The sequence below is a fragment of the Amblyomma maculatum genome, chromosome 10 (assembly GCF_055883805.1).
Source record: "Amblyomma maculatum isolate TAMU_Amacu chromosome 10, ASM5588380v1, whole genome shotgun sequence".
NCBI lineage: Eukaryota > Metazoa > Arthropoda > Arachnida > Ixodida > Ixodidae > Amblyomma > Amblyomma maculatum.
The window spans coordinates 65,524,846-65,544,823 of record NC_139353.1 but is presented as its reverse complement, the minus strand read 5'-3'; the positions used below and the strand labels follow the sequence as shown (position 1 = coordinate 65,544,823).

The following is a 19,978-nucleotide window of genomic DNA, read 5'->3' as shown; positions in this document are numbered from 1 at the left end:
ACGAGCGCAATATATCGACGCTCTCCTTGGTATAAGCGGCAAGTATGCCCCTTTTGTTTACGACGCCTGCAAATAGCACGTTGAAGGTCTTGTTGACGCAGTATATGTTGGTCAGATGTGCCATGATTTAGTGAACAATTGAATGATAATGCGTTTTTCTTTCGGTACTTAGCATATGTATGCTTCTCTTGGCGTACGTAGCTGCAGTCAAGCGGTCAAGTCGCAGTCGAAGCGGCAACGGCGGCGATATGTTGGCGCAGAAGTGTGAACGAAGGAGTGTGTCGGCGGTAGCGGCATTCGCTCGCTCGTGCCTCCGAATGCTCAAATGGGAACCATCAAGACGCATCTGCTGCTCCAAGCTCGTAATTCAGGCGCTGCAGGTTCAAAAAAACTATCCGAGTGCGCACGAAATGCCTGAGCCGAAACATAACCAAAACTGAAGTGGGCGCCTGTGGCGCCTCCAAGTATATTTTTGTATTTGCCTTGCAACGTTTACGTTGTCTTTTCGCAGTCGTTTACGTATGATAAAAGCGTGTTATTATGTTTGAGAAAAAAGTACTACCGCATTCAAACATGCAACGTAATTAGCATTTGTCAGCCTCCGGGATCCCTAGCGCGTCACGTGATTTGTAGTTGCGAGCCTCGGCCGTTTGGCTGTGGTGGCGATACCTGTATTTCTGTTATTCTTCTTTACTACCTTATAACAGCTCTGTTTTCAGTAAGAGTGGTCTTTTTGTAATCAGGAACTGGCATTCTATCGATGCAAACCCACTTCCTTTCTCTATTTAGTGTCCCTTTAAAGACGAGCGTTATCGCGTGATTTACGGAACCGTTATTGTTAAGACGGTAAGGAAAAAAAAGAAACGCACAGAATCTGAAGCACCAGAAACTTGTGCGTTGAGGATTGTCATCCGCGACGAAAATCCTGCAGGCAATGCGCTTCAAAAACAGGCAGCAGAAAAGGCAAAGCCGAGGTGCTTCTTAACAGCTTAATAGTAAGGAAGTGGGGCCCGATAATTCCGTCCTCACTGTTTCTAAAAACATGCATTCCCCCCGCGCATTTATTTTCAGTGCTCCTAATGCGGGGGGGGGGGGGCACTGTGGAATTCTAGTTCTCGGGATTTGATTCATATAAATGTTACAAAGGTAAACTAGATTTTCAATATATCTTATAGGTACTCACTGCGTAGCGACTGAATGCATCCGTGAAACCTGTCTTCCTAGTTTTCTGGTCAGGTAGGCCCACTTCCTAATTTGAGCACGAAATCTTGTTAGGTAGGTCAAATTAAAAAAAAAAACATTGAGTTTGGCACTTCGTTCCATCACCGCACGTAGGATAGAATTCAGGCTACAGAATTCAGATCTTCGGTGCTTTTTTTTTTAGTAGACGACAATCACGCTGGCTTACGGGCTCTGTTTAAAGGCACTCAGGCAACTGAAAGTTGTTCTGGCGTGGCCATATCATAGTGTCCTGGCGCTGGCAACTTACTAGTGCGAAGTTTTAGGTTGTTGCTGCAATTTTAAATACTACGCCCATCATCCAGTTATAAGTTAAGAGGGGGCATCTATTTTCAGGATTTTGAGGTAGCATGGAATGTGGACACAAAGCACACAATGTCCAAACCAACCCATGCACATTCACCTCTTGCTGCGCCTTCTTCAATAATTGCACATACCTGCCACAGTTTTCGTTCCTTCAAATTTTTTGCTACAGCTGTTACTTCTTGATACATTTGTACTTTAATACTAGATTTTAAAATTTTTACGATGCTCTTTTAGTGATAAACTATTATTTGCAGCAGTGAATTTTCGCACGAATTTTTGTTATTTATCATCTGTATTATATTTGCTTTTTTATGGTCATGAATTTTTCTGTTATATAACTACGAATGTTTCGCACAACATTCAATTGGGTAAAATAAGAACTTTATTGCAGAAAGTTTCTACACCTAAAAGGTTGCTTTTCGCTCAGACCCAAAAATTTGCTGCAAGGGAATAGGGTTTTTATGAAGTTCTGCGGAAAAATTTTTGAACATGGAGCATGTTTTGTGTAGTCATTGAACGTGAATGTACTTGTAATAGCAGGAGAAAAAAAGTAGATTATCCGTGCTCTATGTTGCGAAGGAGAGCACATTCTCCTTCATCATTGTTTAATCCTATTAAGTGCCGCAGATCATGAAGCATAAGATAAAGCTTCATGCCACGAGCAGACAATTTGCACGCCCTGCTGACAGCGATGCGTTCTCTTTTGCCCAACTCGAATCTGTTAACCTGCTGGGTGATATCTACACTCAAGAAAGAAAATTACTTTCTCTTTTGGCACTGCTGCGAAAAGCAGCTATCTATACAGCCGAATTCTTCCCCATTGGACTGAATATCCCAGAGATTTTTCTTATATCATATTGCAGAAAGGGCATTGCATTACGTTAAAATAAAAACTGCAGCTGCTTCTTGTAGTGAAGTTCTGTAATATATCATGGAAGATAATGTGTTTAAGCGTCTTTTTCAGTGTTCAAAGAACACGGTGGAAGCCCGAGGGTGACGTTCCAGAACATATATTGACCACGATGACATATTGCACAAACAAACAGCAAAAATTTCTCTGGATAGCTGAAACCTCTCAAAATATGAGAAACTAATTCGCCTTAAATTTTATTTTTTTGCAGATTTTAAAAGAGGATGCTAGGTTTCGTTTGGCCAAAACAACTTTTGCAACTCTGAGCAGCACTAACCTTCGTTGTGTCACTGCCACAACGAGAAACAAAGATGACAGGAATCATCAACTTACCGAAGAAGTTTGGTACCAAACGATGCCAGACGACAAATGGTGGGTTGGCCTACTATTTGGATTTTTTTCATTAAACCCTGTAGTTTAAAGCAATTTCGAGCAACGATGGTAACTCCTTCCACAATTGTTTCAAAGGCATGTATTCGTCCTCACCTTTACTATAGGCATACACCCGCAATAGAATATTCCATACTTAGGAGCATTGTCTTCATTCCACAAACTTGAATATGTTGTTCACAAAAGGATTTGGCCTGAATATTTCTGTTTAAAGAGGCATGAAGGTGTATTGTTTTAAGCAGCGCATAGAGTTTATTTATGACAAAAATTGAAAGAAACACGAGGAATCCAAAAAAGCCGGTTCGGCTTTGCCGACAGCCTCCTGACTTTGCGTCATTCAGCAATCCAACTAGGCTGTGGCTCGCTACTAGCTCGTGTTACAACCGAAGACGCCAACAACTCAGTTAACCCCGTAGCCCAACACCAAACGGCAGAACATGTATAGACAGTCCCTCGTTTACTACATGCACCTCTGGCTTTTTCAAAGCCATATCAGCGAACACTGTGCCCATTCCACAAGGGCGCCATGTACAGCATGGTATATGCATCGGACTGACCACGAGGCTTTCGCCAAGCACTCTTTGGTAATTCGTTTTCCACAATCGCTCGCACGGTTTTAGTAATAATAATAATAACAATAATTGGTTCACGGGAAGGGAAAGGCGCAGTCTCGGTCACACTTGCTCTGTGGACGGTTTTACAATTAAGAATGTTTACCAACTAGCCCAAATGAACATTCTGCTTAGACAATATCTTGCTAAGGGACCCAGGGAATGAACTGCAAATAACGATTGCTGACCTAGACACTAAATTGAGAAAGGTATTCCTGAAAGTTAACATGCAAAAGACTAAACCAACGCTTAATAACGTCTGGAAATAACAGCAGTTTAGAATAAGGAGCGAAGCACTGGAAGTAGTAGACGAATTTGTATGCTTAAGAAAGGTAGTAACTGCAGATTTGGACCATGAAAAGGAAATAGCTAGGATAATAATATTGGGATGGAGCGCATTTGGAAAGCACTCGCAGATTATGACTAGCAGCTTACCGGCATTGCTGAATAGGTAAAATACAACAGTTGCATCTTGCCTGTACTCACCCATGGTGCTTGAAGGCTAGCAGAAAGATTTCTAATTAAGTTGTGAACAACAAAGAGGGCTATGGAACAAAAATGGCGTTTGAAACGTTAAGATATGGGAAGCGTGATGAGCGGCTCATGGAAATAACTCGAAATATTGACTTTGTAGTGGAAACCAAGAAAAAGAAGTTTGCGTGGGCAGGAATGGCGAAGAAAGGTTAGCAGTTGATCGCTTATGGTAAGTAATTGGATTCCAAGGAAAGAAAAGCGCCGCATGGGGCGGGACAAAGTCAGATGGACGGATGATGCTAAGAAATACACAAGGGTCGTGTCGATGCAGCTAGGATAAGACCGGGTGAATAGGAGAAATACGGGAGAGACCTTTGCCCTGCGGTTTGTATAGTACTGCTGTCGCTGATGATGATGATGCGACCTCATAGAGCTGAATACTGCCGCACTTAATACAGTAGGCGACCGAAAGATGTTATGTCTATTTCATCAGTGCCACCAACATGTACTGTAAGACTTTGTTGCTCGGACGGTTTCTTACTCCAAAAATATGAAGTATTACACCGCCGGTTATACTTCGAGCTGAACTGAGCATACAAAACAATAATACTCTCTTAATAAGCCTTCATAGGTTTTCTATAATGAGAAGATGCCAAATCATGCAGCCATTTGGGCTAGGGTGCTATAGTTAAAAATTTCAATGGCTTTATCGACTGCAAGATGACCCAAGAGGAAAGAGGAACTTGGAAGCAACCATCATTATAGCAATCATCCTGACACAACTGGCGCTCATCATAGGGGCTCCAGCTGGAGTTTGCATGTTACTGCATGAAAAAAATATGGATGGTGTTGCTAGGTGGACTGCTCTGGACGAAGAACGTTAACCTAAAATGGCCTTGACTATACGAGTGCGCCTTGAAGCAATGGCAGTGCAGCAGATTCTGCGCTTTCGTTTGACGGCTACAGTCCATCATGAAATGAAAACTGTGAAATCGAGGAACGACAGCATTGAAGAGGAAAGCAAGATTGTTAAATGTAATCAAATTTTCCGCTAAACATTGGACACACATGCGGGTGACACAAATGGGAATTGAATCCTTCCCGGGGCAAAACGAATGGTGAATAGCGGCAACAAAGATGCCGGCAGATCCTAGGGTAAGGTTGCCGGAGATCTTAATCGAAGTGGTAACGTGCATGGTGTGCAGCATAGTTGTCACGTGTGTAAGGAATAAACTGTGTGCAGTTATGTGCGTTATAAAAGGAATTGTAGTTTCTTGCTTTGTGATGTGTACAACAAAAATGTCTCGTCGCGTGTATGTGGCATAAAGATGAATAATAATGTAGTTGCAGTCGGGAACCCACATTATATTGATCGCCTAGTTTATCTTTTGTGATTTTCGCCTTGTAGCGGAGCTAACCACGTTAGAACAAATGTATTATTTTGCATGCAGTCGCATACCAGGTTATTAATCGAGTCAAAAATTACGTAAAGCGTAAAACAAACAGCAACAAAAATAGCCGAGCAGTTTCTTGCATGGAGCACGACGCATTTGCTTCAGCAATCTCTTCGTCACGCAAAGTTTCAAGACTGCTGCCCTCGCTATTTTGCAGAAGGCGCTACTATGCACAGTTCTATTTTCTCAAGATTTCAGAATAATTGGCCATGTCAGAAAGGTTACCCCGGTGTACCATGTGTTTTTATATAATGTCGAAGAAATTGTGGAATTCTGTAATCGACGTTATTTTTGCAACGATGCAAATGGTCTGTATTATAGACACCGCACGCCCAATAAACTGAGAACAAATAGTGTTTTGCTGGGTAACACAATTACAAAAAGAAAGAAGTGTAAACTTTTATTTTATGCGAAATTCATATGGAGTTTGCTTTAGGAACAGTCCAAACTGCACCGTTCCAATACCTGTCACTGCCAATTGCCACAAACCTACGGCAGAAAAGTTTAGTCATATTTCTTTCCCCGACGAGGCAATTTGAAAAAGGAAATCTGAAAAAAAAAAAGGACTGATTAACAGGTTACAGGGGCTACATATGTCCTCGTAACACAACTGCTAGCCACTTCCTAACTGCCGCAGTTAGCTTCGTAACGGATGCTTGCAAATTGCGAAGAACCTTCCCATGTCTTTTTGACGTAACTATGATGTGCAAACGGCATACTACAGTGACATCGATCGATGAGGTGCGCGAGTAAGAAAACAGCGTCGGAAGTAGCCTGCTTTGGTGAGTACGGAGTTAACCTAAAATCGAGCAGTGTTACTAGAAGCAGCACCCTAAGAAAAGGAGGAATGAATTGAATACAAAAATTAATAATTGAAAAACATGGCGCCTGGCTCACATATGTAGAAAGGCTGTTTGCTTTTATTCCGATCTGCTTCACAATACAACTATCCTCCGTGCCCGTCTGCATAATCTTTGTTTCAATGAGGAATCACAGCAATGTATTTTACATTGTATCTTAGCGCTGCGCTCCTGTTATTCGCATACGTAGTCGGTACCGTCCTGTCTACATGCGGAACCTACCTGCCTTCTTCATTCGAACGAATACAGGGCGGAGTGCATAGCAGAGGATGGAAAATGAGAGTCTAGAAAGTAGAATCTGGTCATTCACATGGCGCTTCGTGACAGTGGCAGCAGTCACATGAAGAGGCTTAAGGGGGCTTTATATTAGGCTACTCCTGATCATTGCCGAACCGATGGCTTTCCTTCACATGCAATGATGCATGGCGCACGGTCAAATTCCTTATTACGCCCAATCACGCAATCAACATTCCCTTATGTGCGGCGTCACTATCGTGCAAAATTTATCGCCATCCAGCACTACCTGTCTTTGAATTCCCTCTGGTATGCGATTATTACGGTTTGCTAGGATAAACGATAGAGGCTGATCTTGAGGCGTCTGCTTTACAATTACTCGGCTGCTAATATACAACTGCCTTATATGCATTGGTTGCAACCAAAGGTTACTAATTTTGTTTGAACGATTATTCACGAGGCTATTGCATGCAGCAGTAAACTTTGTGATTCTGTTTCTTTTCTAGGCAGTCATTTAGACAACGCTTCCAATTTTTTTGTGGAACTGGGGGATACGACAGAATGGAGAGCATTGAAAACAGCAGTAAGAAAACATTTTATTGCACTTCATGATTTTATCCTCACAGAGTAGTGACTAATAGGTAGTACGACATGTAAATTTTGAAGCCCTACTTCTGCTTGTGCTCTACAGTAGTTTCTATTTCTAGAAAGCTGAGCCTTCACCTATTTGGGTGATCAGCTTTAAAAATGGGTTTTAAGTATATAAAGCTATAAGGTACTTTATATATATATATAAGTTATATTTTATACAATGACCATACTTTGTGCTGCGATACATAAACAGTATAGTGTCCGTCATACAAAAAGAAGCACAAGTGACAATTATTGTTCATGAGGCACATCCAAAGCAAAAAATCGCCGTCTTTAATTGTTTTTTTTTTGTTGCTGTTCCGCGTCTCTTTGATAACTAGTAACGGGGTCAATAATGGGAGCAACATGCCTGGCGTCAGCATGCAAAGAGTTAGAAAGAAGAATTTAAATTTAGATAAACGACTTGTTTCCTCAGCGCGCTTGTTAAGTACCATTGTCCCGCACAGATCATCGTACGTAACCCTTCGTAAAGTCAGTGTATTTTCATGGAGTGTTAGACTATTATGTAGCTGATCATCTTTTAAGACCATTTACTGGTGACAAATATTGTATTCTGTAGGTAAGAATTATACTCGCATACATAAAAATATATCAAACGCGAGATGTTCTAAAACAATGCGCAATGGACGCCTTGCAAAAATCGTTAATTAGGCTTTCCCACGCTGCGTCTTTCCCCAAACATGGCGTCACTGGCCGCCAGAAAAACGGCGATATAGACCTGAAATCGCATGTTGTTTCTACACAGATGCATGTAGTGGTAATAGAGCAATTATGCGAATATGTTCTGATGCATAAATGATATGAATTATGGCCATAATATAATGTTTCAATACATTGCTGTTCCTCCATTAGAGGGGAATGCAGCATAGAGGTGAAGCTAACTTAACATTTATGAAAGGGGTCTATAGCCAAATGAAACATGAAACACTCTCCCTAGCTGCAAATGAGTCTGAGTTTAGCAGATGAAAAAAACTGTCACAAGAAAGGTCAGCTTCATGACATGAATGTGTTTTATGTGAAATATGTTGGAGACATTGTGCCGAAAATCCGTCGTCGCTGCCCTACCGCAGTTTGAAACACAGCTTTTAAGAACGAATTCGAAAAGTGGTGTTCAAAAACATGACGTCGGATGCGGCAGCCACAGCACTAGTTGGCCTATTCACTTGTGTCAACAAAGAAGGCACCGCCTGGCTCTACTGCCATATCAGCATTTCATTCAAAGCCGAGTCGAACAACTTGCTAGAAACACGGTAGACGCTTTAGCAGGGCACATAATATATGCAGACTTTATTGCCTTATTGGCATTAGATGTTCGTGTGATTTGTTGATTTATAGATCAGTGAGGAGCGATTGGCATATCAATCATAAAGTCATCATTTTATACGCGCATGATCTCGTGAGTGTGTGGTTGAGATTGAACAGGTGTGGTAGAACTTGTGGCAGGTACTAGAGCACGCACCTCGACTGACATTCTGCCAGATGCGTGTAACTGTATGGGGGATTCCTCTGTGCGTGTGCATTCTCGTTGCGGGGGAACCCCTTGACCAGGGAGAGTTCATAAGATGGCCGCTTAACAACGGAGCAGGACGCTCGATATCGGAGAGTTTGATGGTGTAAGCGAAGAGGAATGCTAGATACGCACCATTAGAAGTGAGGCAACTACTTCGGCCCCTATCACATCTATGCTCTAAACAAAATTTAACGTCTTTGTTTAGGGGTATGACCGCGCTTTTATTGCACCGCATAACATAGCTCAGTGCCAGCTACCGTATATTAAACCCTGAATAAGCCCCTTACAAAAGACACTAATATAAAAACTGACCGTACAACTTTAAGAAACAAGGAAAACGTCCATCAAAAGAAGCATTGTGAATGCCTAAGAAATAGAAATAAATAGTCTTCTATATTGCTATGAAAACATTATCAGGTGATGAAAAACTTCATATTACTGATACGCGACTTCATTACCATTTTTACTATGATTCCACCGAATGCTATACAAAAGATTATTTTCTATTCCACAATTTATCTCGGTCCTGTGACAGCTACACCTTCTTCATTTCCACAAACATCCTAACCTGATGCACATAAGAAACTTTTAGACCCCCCCCCCCTCACGCAACGCCTTCCTTTCTGATCCGTTCTATTCAATCCGATGAACATTTGTTTCTGCCTTCGCATTGCATGCCATGCCTGTGCCTGCCTCGTCTTCTAGTCGCCGGGCTCAATATGAGTAACTATGAAGAGAAAGAATTAGATGTTGATCATTCTGGTCAGTGGCGTTGCTATCGCTGCGTGGTCGACATACTGTCAACACTACTGTATTTACCGCGGCTCTTCGGGTATTAATACCTTGTATTAAACCCTCCTCTTACAGTTGAAAAGATGCTGGGTAACAGCGACGCCAATAGCAGGCAATATTGCCAGGCAATCCGTAATAGCAGTCAATATGCAGTTATTATAAGTGCGCGATGAATTGCTTGCTCGTGGAGCCGATCCAAAATATGATGATGCCGCCGCTTGTAGAGGCGCGGACGTCGCGGGATAGGCAAGCTGTCCAGGGTCCGTATTCAGAGTTTGCGTCGTTATCGAAGTGTGGCTATCTCACGTGACCTCGAGCCATCCGATTGGTGAAAACGCTCGAACATGACGTTGCCACCTCTTCCGGTTCCATAGTGGTGACATCCGGTTCCGGCGTTTCGACCATTAAGATGACTCGAAGTCCCGTGAGGTAGCGACACTTCGATAACGATGCAAACTCGAAATACGGGCCCTGTTCATGCGAAGATGGCAGCATATTTCCGTGGACCGGCGCTAGGTTTTTCCGTCACGTTGACGAAGGTCATAAGAGCAGTAACAAGACGCCAGAAAACGACACCAGTCATGGGAGCGGCGACTGGTGTTGGCAGATGAGGGGACGGGGAGGCTGAGCAACCAGCTCTTGAAAGACTTGACTGGGCGCGGGGCTCAGATACAGTGATTGTTCATAAGGGCTAGATAGCAGTGTAAGCTGAGAGCCCCCTCTTCACGAACAAAATATTTTTCTCGGCTGCAGCACTAGGAGCAGCCTATTGTTGGCGTCAGTACGGCAAGCGATTTCATTTGAGCTGGCTGGTGGTGAATCAGTCACCTTTGCTTGTTTAGGTGCTGGAAACTGTGGCAGACCATCAACACTTCGACAATGACGCGCAAGTCATAGGCTAAAAACTAACGACACCTAAAAGACATCGCCGTCCATACGTTTCAAGATGTGCTTTCCACTTGTTAGCTTTCGACATGTTAGGGCTGAGTAGTTTGCATATGTCAACGACATCTATGTAGCCTTTAAAATACTGAGTTGGGCGAGTTGGTTGTAATTTATTTTGGATGGAAAAACAGCCAAAATGGATGAAAGGCCGTTTCTGTTACCTTGTCCTTCGTCTCTTTGCGCTGTTTTTACATCCAAAATGAAATAACCTGTAAACCTTTCGCCCTCTGGTGCGACTGTATACGCATGCGCTGTTTAGTGCGATGTTTTCACCATTCCGGGCGGCTGAACACGTTTGAGAACGCGTCGATATCATGGTTTCGGTACCTCAACTTATCGAAGCCTGCGCCCTCGTTTCGTCGTATAGGCTGACTCGTTCGTAGGCGGGGTCTCATTCTTCTACATCATGCACACAGGCCAAGCTGAAATGGCCACGTTCCGCTGGCGAAGGGAGCCTAAACCGGTGACTGTGGGCCAGCTTGCACGGCTTGGTGTAACATCCTCAGTTATCGTGGGTGTCAGTAGGGCAAGGCTACGGAGGTCCAGAATCGAGGCTCATACTCTGCGGCGGCGTCAAATGTAAGGGGGTATTTAAACAGGTGGGAGTAGCTTCCTCTGTCAGTGCTCTAACATTTTTCATTTCATTACAAATTTTGCTCATTACAAATTTTGCTGATTGTCACTGCTCCATTGACAGAACATCAGTCCGGCAGTTGCGACATTTCGCTGTGTTCGCAAAGCTGCGTGCTTGCCTTGAATACTTTGCGCCGCATCGTTACTTCGACCCTAAAGTACCTACCACGGTCCGCATGGACGCCAGTGGGGTTTGTCTCAGCGCTGTGCTCGCTCAGAGTAAATCTGGCTGCGCTGAATACCCGGTTGCCTGAGCTAGCCGTCCGCTCACGAAGGCTGACGCTAATTACTCTCTTACTAAAAATGAGCGTTTATTCTTTAGTTGGCTTGATCAAAATTCGACCTTAGCTACACGGGCACTGATTTGAACTAGTGACACACCACCATGTGAGTTTCTGGATTTACTCGCCAAAGCGACACGTCCGGCAGACTGGCAAGACGGGCTTATCGCCTTCAGGAATTTGATATTCGCGTACGTTACCACCCCGCCCACAAGAATCCAGATGCCGATGCCCTTATCCATGGCCCCTTTTCATTTGAAGTCGTGAGCCTTTCACCATTCGACAATTTCCTGCCGTCACTTCACGTCAGCGACATGCCGTCAGCGTAGCAGACAGATCCCTAGATAACACTCTCGCTTCGTTTTCCTCCAATCCTACCGCTGCTTCAATGTTACACAGGGCAGAAGACGTATCAGCTCTATAGCACAGTATTTTCGTTAAATAAAATGGCTGATGAATAATCACTCACAGGAAAAAGAAAACAAATCTAAATCAAGGTCCCATAAGTATAGCTGTCTGAGCTTACTGCCAGCCCGTTGGGAAACGGGATTGGCCGTTACTATTTGCATGTGTAGGAAGAACAGCTTCCAGCACAGGAAGAACGGTAAATGTGGGCAATAGTTCTGCGTCAGTACATGTATTTTTTCTTTCGGTTTTTTTCTTTCCCTTTTTTTGCTACTGAAATACAGAGAGGGTGGGTGTAAGTGTAAACATATCAAGGTTTTTATCATTTAAAAGTTAGGAATTTAGGCTTTTTATGCACCATTGCACTGGCGTAATTGTATTCGCAGGTTTTTCTATTGACACAAGAAAACCATTTCCTCGTTTTTTTGATTCCCAGCTGTACCTCCTGCATCTTACCAATTTCTGTGGGCGGAAGAAAACTGCACTGTCATTACATATTTAGATGTTCAAGATACCAAAAAAGGTAAGTGTAACAGCCTTACAGCGCTTTCGAATACATTCTTTCGTGATTGTCCGGTGCTTAAAGCATTTCTGGCACAGAGAGATTAGGAGAATTCACTGCTCCGAACATAAAAGTGAAATTAAATTACCTCTTAGGTATGGCACTCGCCTAACTTTGTTACCAAAAAAATGGATTTGGTAGAATGCATATTAGCGTAATACAGTTTCATATCAAATGAAATCAGTTTGTTTCCCACAGAAAATTTCAGGCAGAAGGAAGCTGCAAGAAAAGCTCCAGACGGGCAGGTTAACCGGCCCGCAGCGCCCATTTTCCGTCAGTGGCAGAATCTGTTACAAGCAGAATTGCACGTGTACGAAGGACAACTCAATACATTATTACAATATAGTAATTTCAGTCAGAATCAAAGAATTCATTGGACGCAATCATAAATAATATAATAAGTTAGAGAAAAAGGACAGACACGCTGCCACACACACTCATGCTAACAGCAAAACATTAATAGATCTGATAATCCAAAAAGAGATCCACGTTTACGGCACTCATTGATATATTATAGTACTTGTACAGTTAGCAGGTGCCAAAGTTGACATAATCCGTTAGATATGTCTTCGTAGGGAGGACGAAGTACCTTGCATTTACACAAAAATAAAGGCTCAGTACAATTGATACTCTTTTAATGAAGATAGACGTAGTTACTTGACCCTTCCTATTATCAAACTTACACGGAGAGTAGGCACGAGCCAGTTCTCTTCATGTATTGTTTTTGGCTTGTACTCTCAATTTTGCATTTCACTGATCCTATGGGATCGCCAGAATGTATGTACTTGAGTATACTTGTTGTATACACGTCTTCGTTAGGGTTTCTATTTTATTTTATCTCTCAGTCTTAACAGTTATTTTTCAGGATTTGACAATTTTCATTAATATAGAATTTAGAGAAAGATACGCACTGGAAGCTGCATAAGGGGAGTTGTAAATACGACATGTGTATTTGCAATAGGTAAATCGTCTGTATGGTTGAACGGGGCGCATCTCACAAAATAAGTGGCGATAATCAAGATAGAAACACAACAGAGCGGTGTATATCACTAGTTTCACCTCTGTAGAGAGCAGGTCTAGCATGCTACCTATTCGGTCGTTCAAGGAATATGGTGGCGGTACCGCACAGCGTCTTTTAGAAGCAGCGAGTCGGTGATCGTTGCTTGCGGCGCTGGTGGCCGCAGTGGTGTGAAGCACGAAGGTGATATTAAAAAAAAAACTATAATTTTTTGGGGTGTAATGTAATGTGCGAATGCATGATTTGCTCGAAAAAAAAGTATGCTTCTACTGCCAAAACAATGTGCAAAATCAGTGATTACATTCACTGAAGCAATTCGTAAGACGATTTGACCCGATAACCGCTTTTACCTGCACTGTTTGGTGACGCCATTCTCTCTTTTCTGTATGCAGTCATGATTGAGGGTCACAATATACCAGCTGAATAATATGCCACAGCAGTAGATCAAAAATATGCAGAGGTTAAACAAAAATCTGGTACGTTATATCTGAAGTGGATATGAAAGAACAGTGCGTTTTATGCCAGTCTACATTTCTCTGCACGTAGCTAACTCTTACAGCAGTCTTTCAACATTAGTATATTTAGTTTTTTGTCAAATACTAAATTCAAATAACAAAACAATTTATACAATAATTGTAAAGGAGGCAATCTAGTGATACCCTGTCTACGATATTGCGAAATGATGTGGATAAATTTCACCGCTGTATTATCATATTTCAGCCTTCGTGGGCAACGAGTCTCAATAATTGAGTAAAACAGCGCTAGGCAAGACGGGACGCATGAAGGACGGCGCATGTGTCTGTCCTTCACGTGTCCTGTCTTGCCTAGCGCGGTGTTACTCGATTCTTCAACATGTACCAACCAGCCTGTATTCGCGTTCTTTTGGTCTGTATAAACGCACACATTTCTTGACAAATTTTATCTCTTCAAACAATAAGCCGATTTGATTTTGTTAGCGGAATACACACATTGAGCGCCCAACCCAAGAGTTTTGTAGTACAAACTGCAATTCATTGTCTACATTAAGACTTCAACTGGGTCGTATGTCAGTAAAAGCATGCTACACACAACTAGCATCTGTATGCTTGATATATGAGCAGCGATCAAGATTTAAAATTACCGCGCCGATACAGGAAGCAAAAATATAATCTCCGAAAACCTTGTATTGAGGGTTTGTTGAGATTTGCTGCGGAGTTACATGCGTCAAGTGAATGAAAAGTTAATCGAACAAGCGAACTAGTGATTACATGCTGTGAACCGTGCCGTAAGGGCAAGTAGGTGGAAGTGAAAGAGGAACGAGAGAAAGGAGGACCGTAGTGGAGGGCTACGGAATAATTTGGACAACCTGGGGATATTTAACGTGCACTGACATCGCACAGTGAGAGGTGCTGTAGCGCAGGGCTCAGGAGTAATTTCGACCACCTAGGTATCTTTAACGTGCACAGACATGTCACAGTCCATTGTGGCCCTACACTCTCCATTACATCTCTCAAAGCACCCCCTTAATTCGTAAATATCGGTTAAGGAGTGCCCCGCCGGGGTGGTGCAGTGGTAAGACGCCCGACTACTGTGCCGGAGTTCCCGGGTTCGAACCCGACCACGGCGGCTGCGTTTCGATGGAGGCGAAACGAAGTGGCGTCCGTGTGCTGTGCGATGTCAGCGCACGTTAAAGATCCCCAGGTGGTCGAAATTACTCCGTAGCCTTCCACTACGGCTCCTCTTTCTCTCTATCCCCTTTCACTCCCACCCTCATCCCTTCCCTTACGGCGCGGTTCAGGTGTCCACAGAGCAAGTGTGGCAGATACTGCGCCTTTCCCTTCCTATGAACCAACCAACATCGGTTAAGGAGTACATAGTTTGTCACGTATTGGTTTGGATTCTTAATTTACTTTGTTGCTAAACTAAGAATATAAACGAAGTATTCTAAACTAAGATTAGTTTAGATTATTTTAGTTCTTGGGTAAATTATGGGGATATCCAAAGCTCTTGTCTGCACATATTGAAACAATTCTCGTGTGTATCAGCTATAAAGTAATACCTACATCTGTCAGCGTCATGTAAATTTCTGTGGCTGACATGAAAGATGCGAGATATACGCCTTTTAGATGTGAGTACAGTGCAGAACACAGATTAATATTCTTGATGTGTTCCCAATTATTGTGTTAACCTGTTGTAGTATGATGCATATATGCGCGTGCTGTACAGTTTCCAACGTCTGCGTATTGCGAGTGCTGTTGAAAATGCCGTTTTGGTTATAAGGTTTGTTCCTAGTAGCTTGAACTACCGCATACCTTCGCGACCAATTGTTATCTAGTCCAATTGATCCTTATTTTTTTCTTGTCCTCCTAATTAATACCGTCTACCCTTGGTTAAAGTAAATTATTTATTGTTTTAATCATTATTCTGAGAGCCGGAGTCGTAAACGCTGCTTGCTTGCGTGAAAAATTAACAGCAAAAATGAATTAAATTGACTACTGTGTTTCCTCTACCATCCATGCCCCTCTATAGACATTTATACACTCCCCCTCCCCCATACCCCGAATTCGAATACTGAGGAAAAGACCGATTCCAAGAAAGCCCACATTAATGAACATTTATTTTCAGCTTTTATTCCAGCCAAAATCTAGAATGTACTCTTATTTAACTCTGATAACAAGTTACAGCTGCCTATTCAAATGTAAAATATCACGCGAAAAATGACGCGTCCTCACGAAGCAGCACCATTTGTAAAAACTTCCGCTATATAGTTGTAGCGCTATCACCTGCCCGTCCGACATATCGTGAATCCCGCGCGGCACCTATAGGAGGTCGAATGACCGCATAATTACAGCACCGTAGCAGGCGTTTGACGAATATGACTGAGATGGTATTCTCACTGCATACTGAATTAAAATACCGCACACAGGTATTGAAAGTTGTCTACAATGTCAACTTCACTATTATTGAGAATAATGTTTAGGTTTAGAGGAATGCAGATACTTTGGTTCGAACAAATGTGTCTGTTATTTTCTTTTCAATTATCCGCATTGAATTAAAGGTATTCAATTGTATATAGATTTCAATGTTCTAGAGCTTAAGTAAATTATTGCTTGCAAATAAAAAAAAATGATATTTTATGTTAGGGCTAGATATTGTCTCATCCTGACATCGCCAATTCCGTAAATATTTTCGTTGGCAATGACGCATTTCGGTTACAGTAAACCCAGTATACGACAGCTCGTTAGGCATTATTCATAACTGGCACCTTGGTACAGATAAGCTGCAAAACTACGGCCAGTTTTGACCCTTAAGCCTCTATATTCTTCCTGAACCCGGCAAACCTCTGTTCGCAATCTCTGACTCCTCGTTGCCGCCTTGCGACGCCGCCTTCATTTTGAACTTCTAGTGTAGGCGGGTGGTCCTGACCGATTCCTCCTGGGTGCGCTATAAGAGCGGCCAGCCGCCGAACACGGCAGATGAAAAGACGACGCCTCGATGTGGCGCCTTGCTGGCTCTTCAGTTTAAGCCGAGGTTTCAGTTGTCTAATTCCTTCGCTCCTCAGGCTTGCAGTCTATTTACCTTATTTCTATCCGTACAATTCTGACACTATGAATATTAATTGCCTGCTTCCTTGGGATATAATTTATTCCTGTACTTTTTATGATGTTGCTTATTTATCAAGGGAATTAAGTAATATGTAAAAAAAATAAAAAATGGGTATTAAATGAAAGAAGTTGGCCCATCTATAATGTCCAAGAGAAACGATGATCTAATCTCAGCTGCACTAAGCAATATAACATGGCTAGTTTTAAAAGAACCTAACTGGTGCCTGGTGCCGAATTGCCGCCTTAAGTTAGACATTGCTAGCATATCGCAAATACAACCTTTGTCAAAAGTGCAGAGCTCAAGGGGGTCTATTTCTGAGTCGCATGGTGGCGCTTTAGCATTATTGGAGGTCCTTCAACCTGGAGAGGGTAGGACAAAAATGCATTTTACCATCAAGAGATTTTCAGCGCTAGAAAGGCATTACAAGCTGCACGAAGTGGATCAGAAGTAGACCCCCTGGGTTCTACACTTTTCACAAAGACTGCACGCTGCGTGTGTTCCCTTCTACCGCATCATGAAGTCATCCGTGCGCTTAATAAAGCACAATAGACACTTTTTCTTGGAGCCTGTTCTCACCTACATTATAATCTAGCAATGAATTTAGGTGAAATCAAATGCTTGCAGGTGATGCAACATAGTCTTGCATAATGCTGTGAAGTAAGGCGTTGAAAAACAACTTAGGAATTACTTTCGCGGTACTCTCATCTGTTCATTTTGCGCATCTGACTGGGGGTAGTGTGCGGCAATCAGTCACCTGCGTGTATACTATAGCATGTACACAGCTTAATTACCCAGGTGTTCGAACGCACTTCTTCCGGGAAGCAAAGTGATCGTAATTGTGTTAGTATGAAGCACACAATGGTAAGTAAAGAATATTGCGATTGCAGTTGTGCTATACCGGGAAGAATGTTCTTGCTTCGCAGTATTGCTGAGGCTACTTATCAGAATTACATTGTTCAGTTGCAAGGATTCAACACAGATATGCAGCTGTAAAGAGTGTTACTGCTGCTCCGCTTGTAGCCGTGCGCTGAACAGTGTATATTTGGCATACCTTCCAGTCTTGTTAGCTGTTTGTTAGCAGTAATTGACATGACACTTGCTTAATGTCTGATCAGCTGTTATTGCAAGATCAGGAAAATTAATAATGGCCATGTCTGCGTTTGGTTCAGACGTGGTATTTCACGGCAAACTATACTTTTACGACGACCTGCTATGTCAGTTGGGCGGATGGTCATCCATCTCACACCAATATCTCTCATCTCTGGGCTGTGGCTCTTGGAGCGCCACCATTGGAGCGTAGCATGAATGTACTATGGCGTCATAAATCAGCTCAGCCAATCAGACCAACTGCACATGCAAATCTGATGCTGGGCATGGGCATCCCTAGTAGTATACGAACAAGGATATGTGCCGTTTCAAGGTTTCAAACACACGGTTATCCCTCATTCTAACACAAGAATAGCATCAAGTTTCTGAGAAAGCTCTGCACCTTCTGACCAATTCCTACTTCTGCGCAAATCTAGCACAAAAGAGGAATTATTCGAGATATGAAAAACACAATACTTAGTTACCGATTGATTTAATAAACATCTAACATTTATTTGCTCACTGTTCTAGTTTTAGGAATTCCTAGACCCCCTGTCATAAGCATGGTAGGTGTCCGTATCTGATTCTCGAACCAGGACAAACTTGTATTTAATATTGTGAAGCAGTATTGCTGCACTCTATAGCCACACCACTGCTTTTCGGCGGATAAATATTACAAATATTTTCACCTAATATGCTGTACTCCATGTTTTGCTTTTTGTCAACAAAGATCGCCTAATGTTCGCAGCTATTGCAGTCGGATCGAGGAAGAATTGGCATGTTTTCGCGCGTGCAGCTGCTCGTGCAGAGCGAGTGCTACAAATTTCTACTGCTATGCAGATTGGTTCTCTTAACGTGATCCATCATAACTGGCTTTCGTCTACGCGCCTGACTTCTCGTGAGATGTCGCAGAAATGCTGGGCTGTAAAGATAAAGAAGTCGCGTAGTAGTGAACACCTTTGTTTCCTAACCCTCTGTTACGGGATAGGTTATCTTAACAATATCTTGAATTCCGATGTCGCATCTTTTCTTGCAGAAGTACCTCAGCCTCAAGCACGAGACTCCAACTCAGAGGGCACAAAAAATAAGCTTGACTGCATGCTTTGGGTGAAAGGTGATTCAAACGAACCAAGTGAAGATTGCGAAAAGCGTTTTAATGACCTTTGTAATACGGTAACACGTCAAAGTTTCAGCACCACGGGATGCAAATCACCACCGAATCGTGAACCGAAACAAAGTGACAGAGCTGACAAAAAATTGGAGCTACCGCAGGAAGAAGACGGGAAAGACCGAGATAACTGAGGTCACGATGTTGTCCTTGCCGCACTTTTGATGACTATTGTATTACTGAGTATTACTGCCACAAAGAACTCCCTGTGTGGCTAAATAGAACTTTTGCTTTATTTGTTTCTAAAATAAAGGTGATGGACCCTCTTTAAATACCGATTGAGCCTTACACTGGAGTACCCGCTTCATACTTGAAAAATAAACATAGGTTAAAATACTTATGTTCACATTTTGAGTGTTGCAAGCTGATTATAAACTTATTTTTTGGCGGGGACGGGGCACGTCTTCCCCATCTATAGTCACTTGCCTCCAGAGCCGTCTTTTTGTGCTCCCAAGCAGGTAGTAATTTGAAGGAAGAACAAGAAAAAAAATGCCAACGTGTTTTTGCTAAGCTAATCCCGGTGGTAGTAATAATGGGAATAATCTAAAAAAAATGCAGAGGTGCACTTACGTCTGCTCGGGTGTACTAATGCGAAAGCGTTGCGAGTTGTGTCATGCGGCTCGGTAGGTTCGCCGAACATTACGCTAGCGTACATCGGGCGCAATTGGCTAGGCGGCCTATGTATTGCGTATTTGCTCCTTTTAAATGAAGGAGTCACACAATTTGAACTTCATGAAGAGGACTATGACGACTGCACAAAACGACAGTGTTCCACTGTAAACCTCACGAAGACGACGTTTACTGCACAGCCCGAAAATAATCTATAGTTTTAGTCGATGCGTTTGCGACTGCGGCTATAGTAAC

The 19,978-nt window shown here is 42.6% G+C and overlaps 1 protein-coding gene across 1 annotated transcript; it reads left to right on the top strand.

The window, feature by feature from the left end:
• Positions 1–2,670: 2,670 nt before the first annotated feature.
• LOC146176712 (uncharacterized) lies at positions 2,671–19,436 on the top strand. The gene is made up of 4 exons (XM_084581029.1): positions 2,671–2,827; positions 6,985–7,061; positions 12,132–12,218; positions 18,983–19,436. Exons 1-4 carry the CDS (start codon positions 2,811–2,813, stop codon positions 19,246–19,248), a joined length of 447 nt encoding a protein of 148 aa, XP_084437155.1. The 5' UTR covers positions 2,671–2,810; the 3' UTR covers positions 19,249–19,436.
• Positions 19,437–19,978: the final 542 nt, after the last annotated feature.

Excerpts from the sequence above, each read along its gene's own strand:
- LOC146176712 (XM_084581029.1), top strand. Across the intron at positions 7,062-12,131 it reads GGAGAGCATTGAAAACAGCA|CTGTACCTCCTGCATCTTAC; the intron begins GTAAGAAAACAT and ends TTTGATTCCCAG. Across the intron at positions 12,219-18,982 it reads TGTTCAAGATACCAAAAAAG|AAGTACCTCAGCCTCAAGCA; the intron begins GTAAGTGTAACA and ends CTTTTCTTGCAG.